A 22,407-nucleotide genomic window follows, 5' to 3' on the forward strand; every position below is an offset into this window, starting at 1 on the left:
TAGTTATTAGTTACACCACGGCTCATTCCACTGTATCTTGTCACAGTCTCGCCATGCTATAACATGTCACTCACAGGCAGTCGCCTGGCTTCCTGCTCTAAAACAAAAAAGGGAAAACAGAAGCAGTAATATTAGCTCCCCGATGCATATACCAGATTGTTGGGTCCCATCCTGATTTTTTTTTAGACCCCACTGATTACAAGCTCACAATGTCTCGATGTAGATCGGCTAGTTGAACTATTTTAAATTTATTTTTAAAATAGTAAAAAATGGCAAATTAGTTTAGTGATAAGGGATAAGGGTGGCGCAAGATCGAGCCCTTGGTGTTGATGGAGTAATAAATTGTCAGAGTACAGTTGCAACTCTGGTCAATTTTACTAAGCTTGTGAGCTTTGATTTGCTGTTTTGAGTGCTGTCCACACCAAGCTCTATACAAGTACTGTACTGTATATTGTTCAAGTCTGTTGTGGTGGGGGTGGACTTTTACCCTGAATAAGGCACTTCCGTTCGTCCAGAATAAAATATTGGTATTTTGGCTACCCGTGTGAGGCCACTTTATTATTGCTTAGTTGAAGGTGAGGTGGACTTTGCCTTCCACTTAGACTTAGAATGATTCTTAAATCTGTGGTTTACAGAGCTTGGCGTTAGCCCTAAAGGAGAGGAAATGGAAATCTTTGGCTAAGGAGTATTCCTTCACTCGCCGTCTTTGTTTTGACTACCATTCGTTACCTATTCCTGCAAACTGGCTGGGACTGTGCTCTGAAAATGGCTCTGAACAGCCTTATCAAGCCCCCCCCCCCCTCCCTTCCCCGGTAATGACCCAGATACCCAAGCTATGACAGCATCCTCCGTCCATCAGTGGTGGAAAAAGTACTCACTTTTTTTTTACTCAAGTTACAGTAGTAGTTCAATACTGCAATGTAGAAACTGCAATTGTACAAATGCAAGTCTGGAATTCAGTCAATATGTACTTGAGTAAAAGCACAAAAGTATCTGTGTGCTAAAAGTACCAAACGTAGATGGATATTAGTCATTATGCAGAATGTCCCATTTCACAAGTTTTCAAATCTATAAAGAAAATAGCACATCTAATAAGGTTGCATGACCTTGTAATAATCAAAATATATAATGTAACTAGTGACTAAAGTTTTAAAATGATTGCAGTGCAAGTAAAAGTACTGAACATTGGACATCTCCAGTGAAGTAAAAAAAAAAACTTCACTTGAGTACAGTATTCGAGTAAACATACTTAGTTACTTTACACCACTGCCGGGACTGTCCGCTCGTCAGAGGAGAACGGCGCTCCTCCCCTCCACCCTCCTGGAGAGTCAGTCTGGGGGATTTCAACCGGCACGGCCGAGCCGCTCGGTGTGACAAGCTCTCTGGTACGATTATGCGGCTGTCTGTCGGGCTGCATATGTGATGCATTTACAGTAGGGCCCGCTCCCGTTATGTCATCTGTGGGTAATGACTTGTCCAGGTGTGAGGGGTGGGATGAGAGAGACAGAGAGGGTGAGAGAGAAAGACATACAGACAGACAGACAGACCTGTAAAGTTGCTTGTACATATTGGTGGGTTGTGGTTTTGGGGGCTTGTTTCTTAATTGCAATTGCTCATTTGGGCTTGCTTCTTTCGGGCGGCTCATCCTAGAGTTACGTTGCAGCGCAATATGGGAAGAAGGAAATTGCGGGAGTTGACAGACTCCACTTCATGTTTCAGATGTGTTTTTAAACCCAGTATTGTGCCCTGCACATGTAGTAACGGATGGGTTATTAATTATGATTATGTGTTGTTGCGTGCACACACACACACAGACACACACTCGCGCACTTGTCAATTCAAGTCCCCCCGGCCCCGCGATGCGATACAAAAATCCTCCACAGTGTACTGTGAAGTTGTGAACCCGTGGCACTGATGCGAGGCAGCTGCTTTAGCTGCGTTCACCAAGCGTAGTTGTGTGGCGTTTGCCGTGCGATAGGAGAGAGATGTCTTTTTCGGGTTGTTGCCGGCGTGTTGTTGCTGGCGGTGGCCGTCATGGGTCCTTATTAGTGTAGTGTAGTCAACACGACGTGGTGTTTGTCGATGCGTACTGAGGTGGAGTGTTCGCCTGTCCGGCACAGCAGCCAGAGGGGGAGGGGGCTGAGGTAGGATGAGCTGGTGTGTGGAGCAGAGGCAGCGAGGTTGGACATTGAGGGGTTGGAAATCATCCCGGCCGCGTGGTTCATGTAACGCGTGTGTCACTGTGAATGTATTTGATGTATTACCATGTTTTTGTTCTTACTTACTGTAAATCGCTCTGGATTAAGAGCGTCTGCTAAAAGCCTAAATTGTACTTATTTATCTTGCAAAATCTGGCAACAGTCGTGAGAGACAGACAAAAGGGAGAAAGCGAAGGAAGAAGACAGAACGCGTGTGCAGGCAAATCACTCAGGCCAAACATGGCAACCGCCACCAGACCACCGCACACCACAGAGTGGAACTGCAGGAATAGAAGGTCCCTGGGGGGCGGCGAGTCCAAGCACACACACAAACACACACACACACAGGCCATTACACACACGCTCGCTCCCTCCCGGATACAGAAGTTCAGAAAACAGGCGCTTAACACACTCGGCCCAGAGGGAGTGTTCGACCGGTGAACTCCGGTCAAACGTGCGGACACACACACACACACACACACACACACACACACACACACACACACACACTGTTTTGCGTCGCCTTCACACACAGAAATGCAATGGCCGCTGGGCAGAAGTGAACCACAGAGGTAGTGTAGGTTGGCGTGTTGGCAGAGGTGAGGTTTCACAAGGTCCAATCTGTCAGCGGCGCAGTAGAGCAGAACAGTGACCTGGTCCTTTCTACCTTGTCTGTGTTGCCTTATATATTATGGGAACGGCCTGGGGTCAGCTGGAGGTGGGGTGTTGTAATGCATTAACATTACTCTAATAGACCCCCAGGTGTGGTTAGACTTTTGTCTAACTTTTTGTGAATTATGTCTTCCCTGTGTAATTTTTGTTTCTTCCTGAAAGCTGAAAGCCTTTGAGTCAAAAGGCTGAATCGAAATACACATGATACACATGACATCACAATATGATCCCCACCCCCTTTATCATACTTTGACATACAGTACACAACAACAGCTGTGGGTGCGGCTTCTGTTAAGGTGGCCACCCACCTGAAAACCAGGCATACTTAATAAACTAGTGGGTGTGCTGTGGCCACATAAAAACATAATTGTAGCACTTTCTGTAAACCTTTTAGAAAAAAGCTCTCCTAGTACCTAGGAGAGATTCATGGCATAACCTCCTTTAAGGATTTTTTGTAATGCCTAAAAAAAAAAAGACCATTACTGCATCAAAAGTAATCAACAAACTACTTTAAATAGTCAAGCATTGGCCAAATTGTCAAATAATATAAGAAAGAGGCAAAGATTGTGAAAATAGCCTTGTGTTGTTGTGAGATCTACTCTAAATTGAATGCCTCAACAACTCTACATTCTTATTGTGCTTATAAGGGTGGCAGTCCCCAGTTGAAATGTTATGTTTGGAGGTCACGGCCTGAAGAGGTTGGGAGCTTTTGTTGTAATAATAGAGCGTGCTGGAGTTGACCTTCCTCTTCTCTCTGCTCGTGGACCCCCAGGTACTCTAACCTTAAAGGCCTATTCATACTTCAGTTTTAGTTGATGAGTCAACCTAGTATGAATATGCCTCAACTCTTCTCTCTCCTCATGGACCCTCAGGTATCCTAACCCCTCCTCTCTTCTCTCTCCCCATGACCCTCAGGTATCCTAACCCTAACCCCTCCTCTCTTCGCTCTCCCCATGACCCTCAGGTGTCCTAACCCTAACCCCTCCTCTCTTCTCTCCCCCCATGACCCTCAGGTATCCGCCGTTCTTTGACGACAATCCATTTGGCATCTACCAGAAGATCCTGGCCGGCAAGCTGGAGTTCCCCCGACACTTGGACTTCTACGTGAAGTAAGCTCACGGGTGGGGTGGGACTGGGGAGAGAGGCTCACAGTATAGTAAAGTAAGCTCACGGGTGGGGTGCGTTGGGACTGGTGTGGGACTGGGGTAGCCTCGCGTAGTGATACTAATATCACTGCATGGATATTAGTCCCGTCCCTCTCAGTATTCGATTTTTTTCCCTGCAATGTCCCGCCCCATATTTGCATACTGGGCCCTGGTTGGCTCGTCACCACTTCGGCCGTGAAGTCCTCCCACAATTGAGAGGGGCCAGACTTAATCTGCCTGGGGCAATATGCATTGCAAAGGCAGATGAAGGCTGGCTATGCGAGGCTAGGACTGGGGAGAGAGGGTCACAGTAAAGTAAGCTCACAGGGTGGGGTGGGACTGGGGAGAGAGGGTCACAGGCAGCCCAAACACACACAGACTCCTTGTTCTGGCGTTTGTGCTTTTAAGTTTTGATATATTTTGACAGGAGATTTAGTTTTGTTTGTTTCGTTTTTGTTGATGAAATTGTAAATATAGTTGGTCTTAGTTTTAGTCGTCATTTTTTATGTCGTTTTCATTTAGTTTTTGTCAGTGAAAAAAGGTAGTCTGCGAACATTTTTCGTCCTAGGTTTAGTCGACTCTATAGCTGCTCTGCACTGTGTGCCTGCCACCGCTATGAATGCTTGCCAGGCTGTTCAAACCAACTTCCTCACCGCTTATCCATTAGCACTTCAAAACCAGACGGCCGGGGCCCCTGCGGTCCCTGGCGGCCCGCAATGCACGCCGGCTCTGTTACGCCCCCGGCGGTGGCTCTCTAACGGGGGGGAGTCAATTAGCTCAGTCGTTAGAGTTAAAGAGACGGTCTCGAGGCCGGAGCGGACTGTGGAGCGCGCCGCGGTTCACTAATGATCCGGACTCGACACGTTCCCCCTGCCCGTTCAACACCACTATTACTGGAACAGCTGGAAGGCACAAGGAATGCCATGCGATTACAGGCTCAGCACACTCTGTGTGTGCGTGTGCGTGTGCGTGTGTGTGCATGTGCGTGTGCACGTGCGTGTGTGTGCGTGTGCGCGTGCGTGTGTGTGTGTGCGTTTCCGAACCTTGTGTGCTGAGTTCATAATTATAATAATATAATGTATTCATGCTTTGAAACAGAATAGGAAATTAAAAATGTGAGGCTAATACCAAATCAGGCTGATTTACATTTTGTTTTACTTTATTTAATATTTCCTGTAAATTATCACCGGGGACACTTTGAGCACAGGGAGGGATTTAAATGCAAATTAAAAAAACTGTATTTCTGGCAAAAAATTGCTGACGTGTGGATATCCGTGCCGGGCGTACTTTATGGGCCCGTCTCCAGTCTCTGGCAGAAACCTTGTATCTCCACGTTACAACTTTCTATGGTTTATTTCAGGAGTTAATGCCCTACTTCAGTGGTTTTCAACCGGTGGTCTGGGGACCACAAGTGGGCCTTGAGGGGGTTCCAGGTGGTCCCCAGTATCAACATCGGTATGAATGCCTGCCAGGCTGTTCAAACCAACTTCCTCACCGCTTATCCATTAGCACTTCAAAACCAGACAACATAGTTCATCGGTTTGGGTCTGAGTGACTAAATGTCATCAAATGGTGGTCTGTGGCTCAAATGCTGAATAAATAATGGGCCTTGAAATGAAAAGGGTTGATAACCACTGCCCTACTTTATCAGAGTGTCACACAAGTAGCGACAATAGCAGATCTGAGCTTGTAGATCTGCTATTTTCTGAATATTCTGGTTAAGTGGTTAACTGTGTCTGTTTGTTTTATGTTGCTGTTTGTTGCTGTCAGGCAGAAACCTTATCTCTAATGTTTTGCTTTTTGTAACTTGATCACACAAACGTCGCCGATCGACAAGCTTTGAACGCGGGTAACGGTTTCGGACGTCTGAGGTTTCCACCCGACAGAGACGAACTATTGAACCAACAACCAGCCAAAATCTTAACGAGTGCTTGCTGTGAGTCAATAATAAATCAAATCAAATCAAATCAAACTTTATTTGTATAGCACCTTTACAACAGCCAAAGCTGACCAAAGTGCTGAACAGAGTGAAAACAAGACAGTAGAGCATAGCAATATAAAACAATGAAAAGAGACAATAAAATATAAAACAGAGCATACAATAGCACAGAGCTGGAAATCAATATACAGGTAAATCAGGTGCAATTAAAGGCGAGAGAGAACAGATGAGTTTATTTAATAACTACATTAGAGCCCACATCCGTTTTCATGGAAAGCATCGGTTTTGGACATACAAGGTTTCCCCACCTCGACGGACAGAGACATAATGCGGTGCCTCTTGGTAGAGGCAGGTATCACATTTCATCAGAACACCGGTACAGTAACACACTGTGTCATCTTAAAGCTGCCGTGAATCACCTTCCCATCTTTATGGTCATAGAAAGTTCCTGTCGGCTTGGGGGGAGAGAGGGGTGGGATGCTACACTTTCTCCAATTAAAAGATTGTCAAAGGGACACAACTCACGTATGCCTGGCCTCCTCGCGCCACATTTTACAGGGTTTTTTTTTTATCAGGCTAGCCTAGAGTTATATATAAACATGGACAGCTGCCTACTATTAATTTCAATGGAAGTTGCTCAGTGGCCTTTGAAGGACCCGGAAGTATACTTCCGCATTTTGTGAAGTTGCTCCTCGAACCTTTATAACTCAATGGTTAAACCTCAGCTGCTCGCTCTTTTCCTCGTGCTACATGCACGAGCAAAACCGCCCGTTTGCAGTTCCAGCTTTGGCCAGTAGGGCAGCGCAGCTTCAACGTTTCCCAGAGTTTCCCAGAGACTCTGGGGACTTGGGCTAGCCGCTACAGCATCAGTCTTTCGACTCATTCTTGACAGTTCCGGGAGGAACTTTTACCTTTTCTTCCATTCCGTCATTTTCCTCGGACATACATGCATGTTTGTATGATACGTGGTTCTGTTGGTCACTCTAGCACGTACAAGCTGACCAAAGTGTTCAATTGGGCCAAACTCAACACACTGGCACACACCTGCCAGCACTTGGAGCTCAAAACGAGAGTGAATGCCCACAGAAAAATATTGCAGGGGATTTGGGCAAAAACAAATTTGGGCGCTACCCACACATTTAGCTCATTCCACCAATGTCTGATCCTTACAAGCTGTACCTCGTTGGAAAGGTGACTAATCAACGATGGCAATTATATAAAACAAGATACCAACTGGTATTATTAAAGGGGAGAAATAATCGACTAACGTTAACTCTCCAAACTTTGTGTTTATATTATGTGAAATGGGATTACTAAGATTAAGGTCCTTGCAGGCTGGGCACGTTTTTCAAAGAAGAAAAAAAACGGCGGGAAAACGAAAACAAAATGCAGTGTCCTGTGCCCTTTACTTGTGGTTGTTCTGACATGCCTTTGTTTTTCTTGCTGGCAGGGACCTCATCAAGAAGTTCCTGGTGATCGACCGAGCCAGACGGCTGGGAAATATGAAGGTGAGTGTCCCTGTCCCCCGTACCCTGAGTGTTTGTCCCCCTGTCCCCCCCGTACCCCCTGTGCTTGTCCCTGTCCCCCTGTCTCTGTCCCCCTGCACACACTGGCGTAGGGTCCATTGGGCCACTCGGGCACTGGCCCAGTCAATTTAGATCTTGCCCAGTCTAGCTTCTGAAAAACAGAGGCGAAAAAACCAACAGAAAAACAACAAAGGTAGCCTACATTGGCAGCCCTTCGCCCCCTGTGCATGCAAATGTTAGTAGCGAACCACAGCATGCCACCTACTGTATGTTTTAGAATGGTCCCCCATTAGCACGTCGGCAAAGTCGTTCTCACCTATCGGCCCCTATGCTAATTTGCCCAATCATTCAATAATTGAATCCAGGCTACGTGCCTGCCTGCACCACAGACATCTGATGACTCCAGCAGGTAGTCTGACGTCAGCAAAGAGTTACTACAGTACATGACCATGTCTACATTTGTTTCCAATTAGCTCAGGGAGGCTTGCAGAAGAGGTCGCCCTTGCACTCTTTTAACCCATTTTGGTGTTAGCATTATGTTATGCTTTAGCTATTGAAAAATAGCAGATCTACAAGCTCATAGCGCGCCACCGAGTGGCGCGCTACGAGCTTGTAGGTCTGCTATTTTAGAAAAATCGAAGAACGACTGACATAGAAACATAGCTTTTTCAGAAAGCTGTCAGGATGTAGAAGACAATTTTAGAATCTGATTTCAGGTCAAAATGGGTTAACACCCTGAGCGGCGTCAACGGAGTTCTCCGTCCTGTCAAATGGTAATGTCCAGCGCTCAGGAGGGAGATTAACAGTTTGACGCCACATCACGCGGAACCCGACTTTTAATCAAATTTCCTACGCTGCCTGGATTGTTTTATTACCTTTTTGGAGCATACGCTGAAGTATTTGGGCATTTGTTCTGTGAAAATCGGGTAAGAAATGGTCCGTCGTCTTGTTATGATGAAACGAGCCAGCGGCCATGACAATGCGAAACGAAACCAGAGTGCAGAGCAAGTTGTAGTCCAAACAAGCCCTCCGTCCACTTGCATTGGGCTCAATTTCCCAGAAGCCCTAGCAGCCCAGCATAAGTATCGATTTCCGGTTTCGTCGTCATAACATGACGCTCTCTCCCCCTGCTCCACGGCAGAGGCGGACCTTTTTATTATTTTTAATGCGATGCGATTTAGGTTCATAAAACAAATAGCGGGTCTGTCGTATTACGCAGCGACGCAACACTGGATCAAACAATTCCCGGCACTAGTTAATAAAAGGACCGAGATTTATTCATATCAAAACCGATCGCATCGCTCCACAGGCTGCATGTGCATTGTGCACGTGCACCGATGTACGGTAACCTATTTGGCAAGCAGCGTAAATATAGCTATTCCTCTTTTAAAAACAACCCTTAATTCCTCTCAGTGGAATGAAATCTTTTACTCCAACGCCACACACAGCCACACACACACACACAAACACACACACACACACACACACACACACACACACACACACACACACAGTCTTTGGCACGCGTGTGATTTTGGCAGCAACAACTTGCAGCGCTGCACACAGGGAGCTACTGCTCAGTCCAATGGCCAAATAGCGATGACGCCTTAGCACCCCATTATATTTAGCTGGAAGCCGGCAGAGACGGTTGTGAGTGTGACCCCGTGCAACCTCCTCCCCCAGACCCCCACCCACCTGCTCTGACTCCTGCCTTGCATAGATACAGTACACTGCCATTTCTTTCACATGTGGAAAAAAACCAAAACATGTGGATTTTAAAGGGATAGTTCACCCCCAGCGATTACTCGAATTCATGGGTTTGTTTTTGTCGCATTCCTAAGCCAATCATTTGATGACCACTGTGGAGACAGTAATTGATAGTAAAAAACTTTATTTTTTTGGGTGAACTATTATATTCCCTCGTCGTCAGGAACACAGTCAAACTTTATTATTTGCTCTCGGACAAGTGACTCTTCTTCTGTCACATGATATTCTTTATCAGACCCAGTGAGCAACAAGACAAGGGCACTTTGGGAGAGCATCTTGGGAGGCGGGAGAGAGTTTTCATTCACTTCACCATTTCGGGAGGGATTTGCAAGACTTATTTTATTTACTTATTTATTCGTTTGTTATTCCCAAAGCGGTTTGGAGTGAGATAATTACAGAGTGGAAAATTGGAAAGCGTGTCCGTTTCAGTAGCCTGCCATTTTTCGTGATTCGTCAGTGTGGATAATATAAGTGTTCCCTATTTAAAACCCTAGGACCAGAGTGGTTGAAGCGACATTACTCAAAAAGCAACAATAAACACAACAAAAAGTCAGGGGTATAATATAACAGCAGACCTCAGTATAAGCAGTGTGATTAACTCCAACCAGACATGCTGTTGGTATCTCTAAATACATTTGAGGCTTGAGGAGTTAATCACACCAATTGTGAGCAACGCCGAACATTTTGTGCGCAGTTCATTTCGGCAAGTCGTAGACCATGACGCATGCAGAAGAGCCAGCTACGCCTGTGCTTCGCGGCTGTGATATGCCACCGACCCTACCCGTTAAGATACCTGCGGATGGAGTTTATTGTCACCCGCAAACCGCAAATTCATTATCCGCCCGCTATCCAACCGCATCATCCTATTTATATTACCTGCACCATCCGCCAATCTGCAGGTCTCTACTGGCTTGGGATACCACAATGGAAATATATGAGGGCATAACTCATAACCCAACTCACCCGTTATCCAACCACATTATATCATCCTATTTATATTAACCGCACCATCCGCCAAGCGCGGTTACCCGCGGCAACCTCGGCTAAATCCGCAGGTCTCTAATATTTGCAACCCACCCACGTGGTTTCCCCTTCCGTGATGCGATGGGTCGAGTGTATACTATACACGGACAGTATATACTATACACGGACAGCGAACACACGACACTCACAGAGAAAAATCAACACGGAACAACGACAACACAACCGGCCCAGCACGGAAAACACACGGTCAGTGGGCACAGAAAGTGTGTGTGTGCGACTGTGCGTGTGTGTATCTCACTTGGATCTCACTGCGACACAGATTCACGGCGTTAGACGAGCTTCTAGTTGATTCACAGCTGCCAATAACCACATGCTGGGCACACTGTGGGATCGTTCATTTACTGGTGCTAATCACAGAAATGTGGTGTACTGTAAGGGATGCTTGTTTTGTTAGAATAAGTGTTATTTAATACATGTTTTTCGTCCCACCCTTAGCGTATACTGTATGTATTATCTTTCATTGTTCAAAATAGATTTTCTGTCTAATAATTGATCACATTGTATGGTTTGATTAACTGTACATGACACTTTCTTTTCCTTTTTTCTTTTCGTTTGGTCAGAACGGGGCAGATGATGTGAAGAAACACAGGTGGTTCAAGACCATTGACTGGGACGCGGTGCCTCTGAGAAAACTCAAGGTGAGTGTCTGCCCGTTTGATCATCTGACCGCTCAAAGTCGTACGATTTGTCACACACGTTACCGCAGTGAAATTTGTTCTCCGCATTTGACCCATCTCTTGGAGCGGTGAGCCGCAGCCAAGGAGCGGTGAGCTGCAGCCGTGCTGCGCTCGGGAATCATTTCATTAGTTGATTCCATCCCGTTTCTGTCCCAGTTCAGATTGACATGGAAACTTTTTTGCAAATTAATGTTGGTCTGCATGGGCATGAACGTGATGAACGATAATCTTATCAGTGTCGATTTGTGCTACGCGATGAATCACAATCGAGATTCAGACACCTATGAGATCTCCTTTCTAAATTTGAGCAAGAATCATGCAACACTAGTTGGCTGGCTGTCCAATACATTTTTGTTACCGTTATGTTTTTGCTACGAAAGAGACTTTAGGGGCGTGCTTGACTTAAAATCAAGCACTTTGATGTTGTCTGTGCCACATTTTGATTGTAGTATGAATGTTCAGCAACTGAAGACAATAAATATTGTCATGGAAAAAAAAACAATCGTGTGAGAATCGTGATCTCAATTCTTGTGGAGGAAGATTGAGATTCACATTTGAGCAAGAATCGTGCAGCACTAGCGTCCATCTTAGTTTTTGTTTTTTATTCCACCGTCACAGATTGACAGGATATATGCATTCTACTGTCCTACGTTTCTTTATTAGGTTCTATAAATCAAGGCATTCCTTGGAAAAGTTACACAGAAGACTAAAGCTGAATTAGAACTAAAACAGAAAATAGTACATTTCTAACTAAAACCACATGTGGTTGTACACGTGAACCTAATCTAATTAATCGAACAAAACATTATATTTCATAATACTGGTCGGAGCGTGTCTGTGCACATTCATTAAAAATAGCATCCCCCCCCCAGCTAAAACCAATCACCACCACACCACTGTAGTCGGGGCCTGGACAAAATCCTGCTATTCAATCCACCCAATGATTGAAGCTCATTTCATTTAATGAATCAATAAGTTGTCTTCACCTTTTGCGGTTGTGTTTAACGGGGGGATTCGGGGACATTTCTGTGAGGTTAGCGTCGGCCCCGTACGGCTCGCGTAGAATCAATTACCCTGAGAGGAAAATTGGATCCTCGAACCGGCGAATTGAAAAGAGAAGGCAGCTGTCAGTCTTTGTTGTAAAACGGGCATCTGGCGGGTGGTTTATTGCTGCTGTACTCTTATCCCAAAATGCTGTTATTGAATCTGTGCTGGCATGAGACATCAATCCCAAGCATTTTGCAAATGGCTCCCTTTTGAGTCATTATCTATTATATATACTGTGTTGATATAAATGGATTTTATTAGAGTGCAGTGCATCAGACACATACAGAATAGCATGGCTTGATCAGGGTGTTTGTTTTCTTCTTGTTTTTAATGCGTACTACGGCAAGGGTCCCCCTACGGCAAGGGTCCCCCTACGACATGTTGACAGTATTACTGCATAACCCGCGTTCCCTGCTATTTAATCCAATATTCTACGCTGCCTTCTACGCTGATTGTTTTATTACCTTTAGAGCATACGCTGAAGTATTTGCAGCTTTCAACCACAAAAATCCGGCGAAAAATAGTCCGATGGGTTGTTATGATCAGAAGAACCAGTGGCCATGACAATGCGAAACGAAACCACCCTGCACAGCATGTTGTAGTTTAAACAAACGGCCCGTTCACATGCATTGGGCTCAATTTCCCAGAAGCCCTAGCTAGCAGAGGATGACTTGATTTCCGGTTTCGTCATCATAACGCGACGGCCTTGTCACCAGGTCCGGGACAAATCCGCTATTTATTTTTAATTATTTAAAAACGGCGAATTAAACGCATTAAACAAATAGCGGGTTTAGCGTATTACGCGTGGTGGAACCCTGGATTAAACAATTAGCCGCCGTCAAAGTGTTAAGATGGTGAGTGATTATTCATTCTTTATTGATTATTGATTTATTTAATTTATTTTTAAATCAATCTAATCAATGAACTTTTTGCACACCTTGCTGCTGCTGTTGTCTCCCCGCAGCCACCCATCGTCCCCAAGGTGTCCCACGACGGAGACACGTCCAACTTCGACGTCTACCCCGAGGACGACTGGAAGAAGGACGCCCCCGTGCCTCAGAAGGACCTGGAGATCTTTAAGAACTTCTGAACAGCCTTTTTAAACAGCTTCAGCCAACCCGTAGTATTTATTATTATTAATTGTTGTTATTATCTGGAGGCTCGGGGAGGGAGCATCTTACAGCGGCGCCGGGAATCTTTTATTATTATTTTTTAACACATCTCGACCTGAGGCTGATTCTGCAAAATGTCTTCTAAATCCTAACAGTTTTCTGGAGCTGGTGCTTAAAACGTTTCATGGCATTGACCCCCAAACTTATACGCAGACCCCCATCTAAAAAATTTATAAAAAAATATATATACATCTCTAAAGATTTGCATACATTTTCATGATTCTTTTCAACTATAGCAGATCTACTGCTATTTTTGTATAGCCAAAGTATAAAATAATGGTTAAAGTGACACAGATGTGTTCCCAGTCTTAATGGTTTAACCTTAACCCATTAAAGGTCCTTGTAGACTGCTGTGTTTTTTCGGGAAAAGGATGAAAAAAAACGCAGTGGTCTGCAAGGACCTTTACCCTTTCGGATCCAGTAATGGACCTTGATCTGAAAACCACTCATACTAGTGTCACACACAAAAGTAACAAGCTTGTTTTAAGCTTGTAGATCTGCTACTTTTTGCTATTTTTTAACTTGAATCGAGAAACGTCACAGTTTTGGAGATGATGTACAGCAACATATCTATTGTTTTTTTTGTTATTGTTATTATTATTATTTTATTATGTTTTTCAGAAAACGTAGGTAGGATTTAGAAGTCATTTTTAGACTCGGGTCTTAATGGGTAAAAAGTGTCCTTTTTTTGGGGGAACTTTTTAACCATGAGCCTCTCGCACCAAGACGATGCTGAGAACCAATGGAAGTGCTTTGTTTTTTTTGTTTTTTAATTTTTATTATGTTTCAAAAAACTGGAAAGAATCGACGATGCCGGGATATCTAATATCACCGCTAATGCATCGAGAACTATCACGTTCGCCTTTTGTAGGGTTTGTTCTTTTGTTTTTGTCAGATGCTCTTTTTTTATTTATCTTAACCAAACCCAAACCTTTACAGATATGATCTTTTTGTGTTTTTATTTTATTTTATTATTATTGTCTTATTTCGTGTTTATCCTCTGAGCCTTCTCATTATGCAAAAAAACCTAAAAGTGGTTTTCTTTGAAACCCAAAGGACTGTTACTTTCTACGTTTTGGAGAAATAGAACAATCAGGTCTTTGGTTTTTATTTGTTAAGTACATATTTTCATGTTTTATATTTCGGTCTTGGTTTAGGGGAGAATTTGGGAATTGTAGGGAACTTTAATGCTTCCAAAACAAACATATGGTTTATTCATATTTTGTGTCTAGGTGGAATTGAGAGAGCGTCCTACCAAATAGATTGTACTGAATCGCTGTCTATAATTGGAACATTCATCTCTTCTACCAGAGACTGGATGCTTCAGGTAAACGTTGGCTGGTCACAGAGACTGGATGCTTTAGGTAAACGTTGGCTGGTCACAGAGACTGGATGCTTCATGTAAACGTTGGCCCGTCAGAACTCAATGAAACAGAGGTTGGTTTGTACTTTGTATGTCTAGACCGGGGGTTCTCAACCTGGGGGTCGGTAGGGCTGTCACCATTACAAATTTAAATTGATATGTAATTGTCACAAATAATAGCGATTAACAAATTAAGTGTTTTTTTTGCATTGAACATTGGAACGTTCCAATTTTTACTGGAAGGACTTTTAAAACCTTTTTTTAATAGCAAATCGACCAGATTGTCAAATATTGAGTAAGAAAGGGGGAGGCAAACATTGTGAAAATAGCCGATCTACAAGATGGTGTCGGGATTTTAGCCTGACCTGCCTGGTCAGACGGCACCTGGTCGTTGTCGTTCACTACAGGGTTGATGCTGACGCAGTAGTGGCGCAGTGGAACCATGGTCATACGAACGGGACAGAACAGCACCCTCTCATCCTCCTGGCGGATGTAGGCCAGTGGTCTCCCACGCAGACAATGGTCCAGTACGTGGATGTAATGGTGGGGCAGGATGCGGATGATTTTGTAGATCGGCTATTCTCACAATATTTATCTGTAGAACCGAGTCAAACTACGTAAATGTAATGTCTATAATTGCTTGTCAGGGTGTGCGGTCCCTCCAGTTAACCCATTTTGGGCGGGAACCCCTTTTGGTGTTTTAAACATTGATATAATTTAGCTATTGAAAAATAGCAGATCTACAAGCTCATAGCGCGCCACCGAGTGGCGCGCTACGAGCTTGTAGGTCTGATATTTTTGAAAAATCGTGAAAATATTTATTTCTGAAAACTGGCGGATTTAGAAGATTTTTTAAAAATTTTGAGATCAGGCCTAAATGGGTTAAAATGTGATAATTTTGGGGGGTCCCAGCACTGAAAGGTTTGGGTAACCCATGGTCTAGACTCATCACAACTTAAGGACTGTAATATGCTCATGCAGCAGTGGTGGACAGAGTGCTCAACAGTTTTGAAAGAAATGTAAAAGGATTTATTTTCCCCCTTCCTAGAAATGTAGTGGAGTAAAAAGTACAGCATTTGTCTTTGAAATGTAGTGGAGAGAAAGTTAAGTAACCGCCACCCCCCAAAAAATGACAATAAAGTATAGTACATCATGATATACTTTTTGTTTTACAGTACTCAAGTACATGTACTTAGTTACTATCCACCACTGCTCTGAAGTAAAACCAGTGAATTTATTACAAAAAACAAAAGTGACTACAGTAGCACAAAACGTGCCTTACTTTACAGTTACATAGCATGATGTCTTGATCTTTTACGAACACGAAAAAAACTTGAAATGTAACTTTTTGGTTCTTCTCCAGCCAATTTCCACGACACACGCGGTACCGATGCAAGCTGTGTGTGTGTGTTTGGCTCATATCGTTCGACTGTTAAGAAAATGTCACGACTTTCCTTTTCCCAGTGGAGTTTTGTTTTTGTATCGCCTCAAACTTTAATGTGCTTTTGGGGCGTCCCGAGTCGGGTCGCCCCACCCACACACACACAGTCACACAGTCACACACACACACAACCGGATCCAACAGTCAATTCAAGCTTTATGGCTCCTCCAACATCGTCCAGTCTGTTAACCACTAAGTGGTATTCGTTTGGGTAAAATGAAAAGAAGTGTTAAAGCTCTCTTCTGATAGCAATCATTGCTATAGTGTTTGCAGAGTTGTTAAACCTGTATTCTGTATGTTTTTCTCTGTTTTAATTGATCAGATTGATTGGGTTAGCAACCTGAAAATGCTTCTTTTTTTCTGTTTACTAAACGAGCTGGAGAGACGAGGAGCAACACTATAACAACGATTACTACCTGAATATAGAGCTATTTATTCGACTATTATTTTAACCAAATAAATATCACTTCATTACGGAACACTGTGACTGAAGAGCACTCGGCACACAAGAAAGAAGCCTCCAAAACGTCCTGCATTTTTCCAAGTCACTATGCTGTACTAAACGTTACGCGGTATCAGATAGCGGTGTCCATCATACAACTTGCCTGGGACACCATTGTGTATTCGGCTATTCGCCTAAACAACTCAAACCAGATTTAAGGGGCTCTATGCCCAGCAGCCATGATTTGGAAAGAAATCGGGGGCCTCTTCCTCTTGCCAATGATACTAATGAAGGCTCAAGGCTTATCCATTCACGTCAAACTGGGTCAGGGTGCTTATTTTGGTTCTCATGGTTCCCTGGAGGGGTTCTAAATGACCCTTTACGGGTGTGTGTAACTCAGAGTGCACAATGGTCCATTTGGTTCCATTTGCACACTATAGAGCGTCGCAGTCCCGCCTCCTACCCTGGACCAGGAAATGAAACCCAATGCATTTTTCCCATAGACATTTCATAAAGTATTTATTTAAAGACGGTTACGCCACGGACAAAGCCAACTCGAGTCGTGACAACTCATGACAACACAAACAATATTTTGGACCAAACAAATAATTACAAAGAAGAAAAACAACAAAAAACGTGTTGTAACCTTCCGTTTTTTTCTTAATAATTATTTGTTCGCCCCCAAAAATTGTGTTTGTTGTCATGATTTGTCACGGCTCGAGTTGGCTTTGTCCGCGGCGTAAACGTCTTTAAATAAATACTTTCTGAAATGTCTGAGGAAAATGAACGGAGAATCATTTCCTGGTCCATGGTAGGGGGCGGGACTGCGACGCTCTATTGGGGACCCATTAAGAAGTTTGAGAACCACTGTGCTGCTACACCAAAATGGAACCGAGCCTTAATCGGTATCATTGTTAACACCTGTAAGGGAAGTAAGGAAGAGGCCCTCGGAGTTCTTGCCAATATGGCCACTGTGCATAGAGCCTACAGACCTTAGTCTAGAGTATATATGAATAGAGACGTCACCCGAGTTCTCCTCCCATCCACTTGCATTAAGTTGCTCAAAAGCGCATGAGGCGATTTCACTCCTCCTTCCGGGTAGGAACAGAGTGCATTCTGGGATTGATTGCGCTGCCATTGTACTGAAACCGCGCAATGATAGTCAACGGACCAGCGCGTTCATGTGTTTGGCCCACGCTGCAATATCAAATTCGGCCACTATGTCCATTGCGCCTCAGGGTTTCCTCCGGGTGCCGTCTCTATTCATATATACTCTAACGCTACAGACCTCATGTTCCAACAGCAGCTCTTTGCCTCTCGCCACATTCGATCATAATTATAGCCTAGAATTAAAACCATCACTACTCGTAATGACGCCTTGAACACTACTACTGTACTTCGTATTTAATGGTTTCTATTAAAAAGAGAGAGAGATTAGCTAGGCTAGATTCAGTGCGTCCCTTCTGTGCGATTGTTTTAGCACAATGCATGTATTGTCTGTACTGTAGCTCAAAGCCCCTGCCGACCCCTTCATCTGTTGTTTTATTAGTTTTTTGTTTTTTTTGCTGTGGTAAGTGTGTCTCGCAGCTAGGACTATGTCTTATAACTCTGAGCCTTTTCAAATTTATTTTATTTTTAGTAAGTTGTATTTGTCTCTTTTTTTTATAATAATATATGGAACCAATCTGCATAATTTTCTACCCAGTAGAGCCGATTGCCTTTTCAGTCCCTTTACAACCTTAACGTTACGGAACTTTAAGCAAAACAATGGGTCGAGTGTTTGTGAAAGAAACGTAAAACACTGTAGTGACCTCGGGGTGTTTGTTTGGAACAAAAGGACACGAGCAGAAATAAACGTGTTCCGTTGTGATCTCTCACGCTGTTGCCTTAACTCGTCTTTTCTTGTCCTTTGAACTTGCTTCAGTTTTCAGGGTGGTAGATTGTTACACAAAGCAGCCATGAGGAACTGCAGACATGCTCAGAACACCACGGCATGCAACCTTTTCTCTGCTTTTATAATGGCTGTTTTCACAGTTTTTTTTGACAAAGTTGTGAGCTTGTACATCAGCTATTAGTTAGCTATAAGTTATGTTTTGTAATCAAAATCTACAAAGTACCTTGTACTGTAAGTAAAACATCAAGTGGCATGTTTAAAAAAACATCACACTTGTGTGAAGTGAGGGGAGCTCTTATCATCATACTGTACATCACATTCCGTGCTCAGCCAATCAGCTGAGCACATTCAGTGCTCATACACACGAAGCTGTTCGTCTGATCACATTCCGTGCTCATACACACAAACAAAGCTGTGCATAGGAGGGGCACTAGCCCCTCCTATGCACAGCTTTGTGTGTCTCAAAAAAAAGAAGGAAATATTTTAGTTAATACATTTATGTTCCTCAAAAGTGTTCATAGCCAGAGGCTATGCTAATTTGCGAGTGCCCTCATGGACGAGTTTGAGAATTTGCCTGGCTCTATTCACGGCTATTACCATAAATTAATATTTATATTTCTACTTTTATTTCCATTTACTGTACCTGAGTATTTGAGTCAATGTTGGCAGACTGTGCTTAATTAATAAGTGGCAGATGATCTGATATCTTAAAGGAGCATTCAGTGATTTGGGTGATTTGGAGAAAAAAAACGGTCCACCCGGTAACAAGATGTGCACATGCACACGCTCTACAGTGGGGGAAGTACAACAGACCAAAAGCACGTGCACCAATGCCCGCCCCACTCGATCATGATTGGAAGAAGGCCCCTCTCATCCTGATTGGATGAAGGCTTTGCCACCCAAAGCCCAAACCGAAACTAGGGTTTTTTGACCCCAGGGGCTCACTGGGGACAGGGAGGAACTCCTTATATGGTCAGCACACTTTATAGTAGGGAGGATTATCCAAAAAATAAGTGATATTTGAATTAAGTGAAATGACTGAATATACCTTTTAATGAACATTTCAGGCTCTACAAGTTGACTTTTGTACCGTACAGAAATGAAAGACCCCCAGACCGCTGCATGCTTTGGAAAATGGTCAGCAGCTAATCTAGCAAATAAACAGTGAGTCATGGTCAATGAGCTAGACATGCCAGACCACCGGTATGGTCCTCGAACCCAGGCCCATTATAAACAATGTCAAGAGAAGGGGGGGAAATAAGGAATCAAAACAATAAGAGACAAGATCTCTCTCTACGGCATATTATCCATCTAAACATTATGTAGGCTACATGACGTTTAGAAATGAGGTGAATGAGAGTAGCAGCTGCTGGTATATAATGAATTGTGTTTTTATATCATTTTTCTAAGCACATGACATTCAGGCAGTGGTGGAAAGTAACCACGTACATTTACTTATGTATTCTACTGTACTTAAGTACAATTGTGAGGTATTTGTACTTTACTTGAGTATTTCCAATTTCCAATACTTTTACTTCTACTCCACTACATCTCAGAGGCAAATATTGTACTTTTAATCCACTACATCCACTACAGTATTTTTGTTACTATTTACTTTGTATATGTGGATTATTATTACAAAACATACATTACCCACTTCAGCCCTACAGTATATGCATTTTGGCCATTTGAAATTTGCCGATCTACAAGCTCACAATGCATCGTTTTTTAAACATTTGAAAACTTGAAATGAGACATTCTGCATAATGAGTACTTTCTACTTTTCGTACTTTAAGTACGTTTTGACGCCTATACTTTTACTCAAGTAAATTTTGGATTCCGGACTTTTACTTGTAACAGAGTAGCCTATTTCTACATTGCAGACTATAGTGATACTTTTACTTAAGTAAAAAATATTTGCAAGAAGAACATGAGATTAAGAGAGAATATCAGTCTCACGTGGCGGCTTTATTAAAACGCTTTCATGTGTCTTGATGGTAAAAGCAGCATGTCCCCCAACACCCCCACCCCCTGCGGCACTTTTCATTTCCTCAGGTATAGTCATCCGTCTCGTTAACCCATAAACCACGTGCTCCAGCGGAGCCCTCCTCTCCTGCTTGCTGGGAAGAAGCCATTATGTTTACAGTGGAAAAGTGACTCATGTTGTTGTTGTCTGGAGACCCCCCCAGACCCTCCCTCCCCGAACCATGGCCCTGCTTGAGGGTGATGACATGCAGGCTGCAGCCTTTCCTAATGAATCCCTTATGAGCAGCATGCCTCCGGATGCTAACAACCAGCGCTGTGCATGTGCTGTGATGACAACAACGCATGCTCAGTCTCAGGACGACCCAGGCCTGGAGTGACCTGGAGTTTTATGTCCATTTATATATGCTCCGTCCGGCCTCCGCACGCTGGTGTTTTATGTCCATATATATGCTCCGTCCGGCCACCGCACGCTGGTGTTTTACGAGCTGAAAATAGCATCCTCCTCGTCACCAAGTATGAATCGGACTTCACTCACCAGAGAACGTAACATAGTGCACCGTAACAAGGGACTCTCAACCAGCTCATCTTTTTTTAAACCCATTTAGGCCTGAGATCAGATTCTAAAAATGTCTTCTACATCCTGACAGTTTTCTGAAAAAGCTGTTTCTATGTCAGTCGTTCTTCGATTTAAAAAAAATAGCAGACCTACAAGCTCATAGCGCGCCACTCGGTGGCGCGCTATGAGCTTGTAGATCTGCTATTTTTCAATAGCTAAAGCATAACTTAATGCTAACACCAAAAGGGGTTCCCGCCCAAAATGGGTTAATTTTGTCTTGAAATGCATAACAGTAGTATAGCCAATGGATGCCATCTGCAGTAAGGATCTTCAAATGTGACCCACCTTGATTAACACTAAGTCATTGGATTTATTTAAAAACAATTACTGACATTTATTTCAGACATGCTCTAGTATGTGGATAGTCTGCCTGTGCTATTAAAACCCATTTTGGGCGGGAACCCCTTTTGGTGTTAGCATTATGTTATTGCTTTAGATATTGAAAAATAGCAGATCTACAAGCTCATAGCGCGCCACCGAGTGGCGCGCAACAAGCTTGTAGGTCTGCTATTTTTGAAAAATCGAAGAATGACTGACATAGAAACATAGCTTTTTCAGAAAACTGTCAGGATGTAGAAGACATTTTTAGAATCTGATCTCAGGTCAACTCAACTCAACTTTGGATAAAACATAATTGCTGTTTTTCTCCTCTGGTGAAAAGCTGGAGGCTGCTGCACGATGGCCCCTCAGTTGAATCCTGTCACAAATATCTTGGTTACTGCCTTCCGTCTACCCAGTGCCTCCAACAACTTGTATTTCGTTTATGCTTCACTTCCCCCCCATTTCCATCCCCCAGATTAGATTCCTCCCCACAAATGTGTTGTCACTGCTGTTGTATACTGACTCACCTCCCTTGCCAGTGCCCTCACTGGGAGGACGTAGACTTGTACGTAGAGCCTTCCTCCTACTCCTCCTGCCCAACACTCCCTGTACTGACAGGTGCTGTTCCCAGCCTTTAAGAATTCAGACAAATATCATCCTCTCCGCCTGGCTTCACTCCCGGAACACGGGCCAATTATGGGTTTTTTTCTAGACGCTCAACAAAGTGGGCACTTTACCATCGTTCCTGATTTTATTTTCCCAAAAACCCGACCATGGACTTGCCAGGCCCACACATTAGATATTCGGCTACTTTGTTTTTCTCTTTTTCTGTGGGATGGGTGTACATTTACAAAATAATAATACCAGCTGTTCCACGCTGTCCTCGGGTGCATGTGGGATCCCAGAGAAATGTTTCACAGAGCCCTGCTCGTTGTGTATGAGTTCCCCATGCCTGTCTCTCTTCTGCTCCCCATGGGGGCGATCACATCACCCGGCCCTGTGTTGGCTCAGCTGGAGACCGCTCTCTCTCATCACTGATGATGGTTTAACCGTGTGTGTGTGTGTGTGTGTGTGTGTGTGTGTGTGTGTGTGTGTGTGTGTGTGTGTGTGTGTGTGTGTGTGTGTGTGTGTGTGTGTGTGTGTGTGTGTGTGTGTGT

At 43.7% G+C, this 22,407-nt stretch overlaps 1 protein-coding gene across 2 annotated transcripts in view; it reads left to right on the forward strand.

Moving 5' to 3' along the window:
- The window catches only part of prkx (protein kinase X-linked), a 57,244-nt gene extending 38,934 nt beyond the window's left edge, over positions 1 to 18,310 (forward strand). The window contains exons 5-9 of one of the 2 annotated variants that reach the window (XR_013789149.1): positions 3,884 to 3,979; positions 7,405 to 7,462; positions 10,852 to 10,929; positions 12,980 to 14,514; positions 14,552 to 18,310. Coding sequence is in view for 1 of the 2 variants with exons in the window: in XM_079495526.1 (XP_079351652.1) it covers positions 3,884 to 3,979; positions 7,405 to 7,462; positions 10,852 to 10,929; positions 12,980 to 13,105 (358 nt within the window). In the remaining variant the exon portion in view is untranslated. Of the gene's footprint in view, positions 1 to 3,883; positions 3,980 to 7,404; positions 7,463 to 10,851; positions 10,930 to 12,979 lie in introns of both variants that reach the window. The other variant, XM_079495526.1, reaches the window with a different exon arrangement.
- Positions 18,311 to 22,407: the final 4,097 nt, after the last annotated feature.

The sequence above is a fragment of the Electrona antarctica genome, assembly GCF_951216825.1.
Source record: "Electrona antarctica genome assembly, chromosome: 24".
Classification (NCBI taxonomy): Eukaryota; Metazoa; Chordata; class Actinopteri; order Myctophiformes; family Myctophidae; genus Electrona; species Electrona antarctica.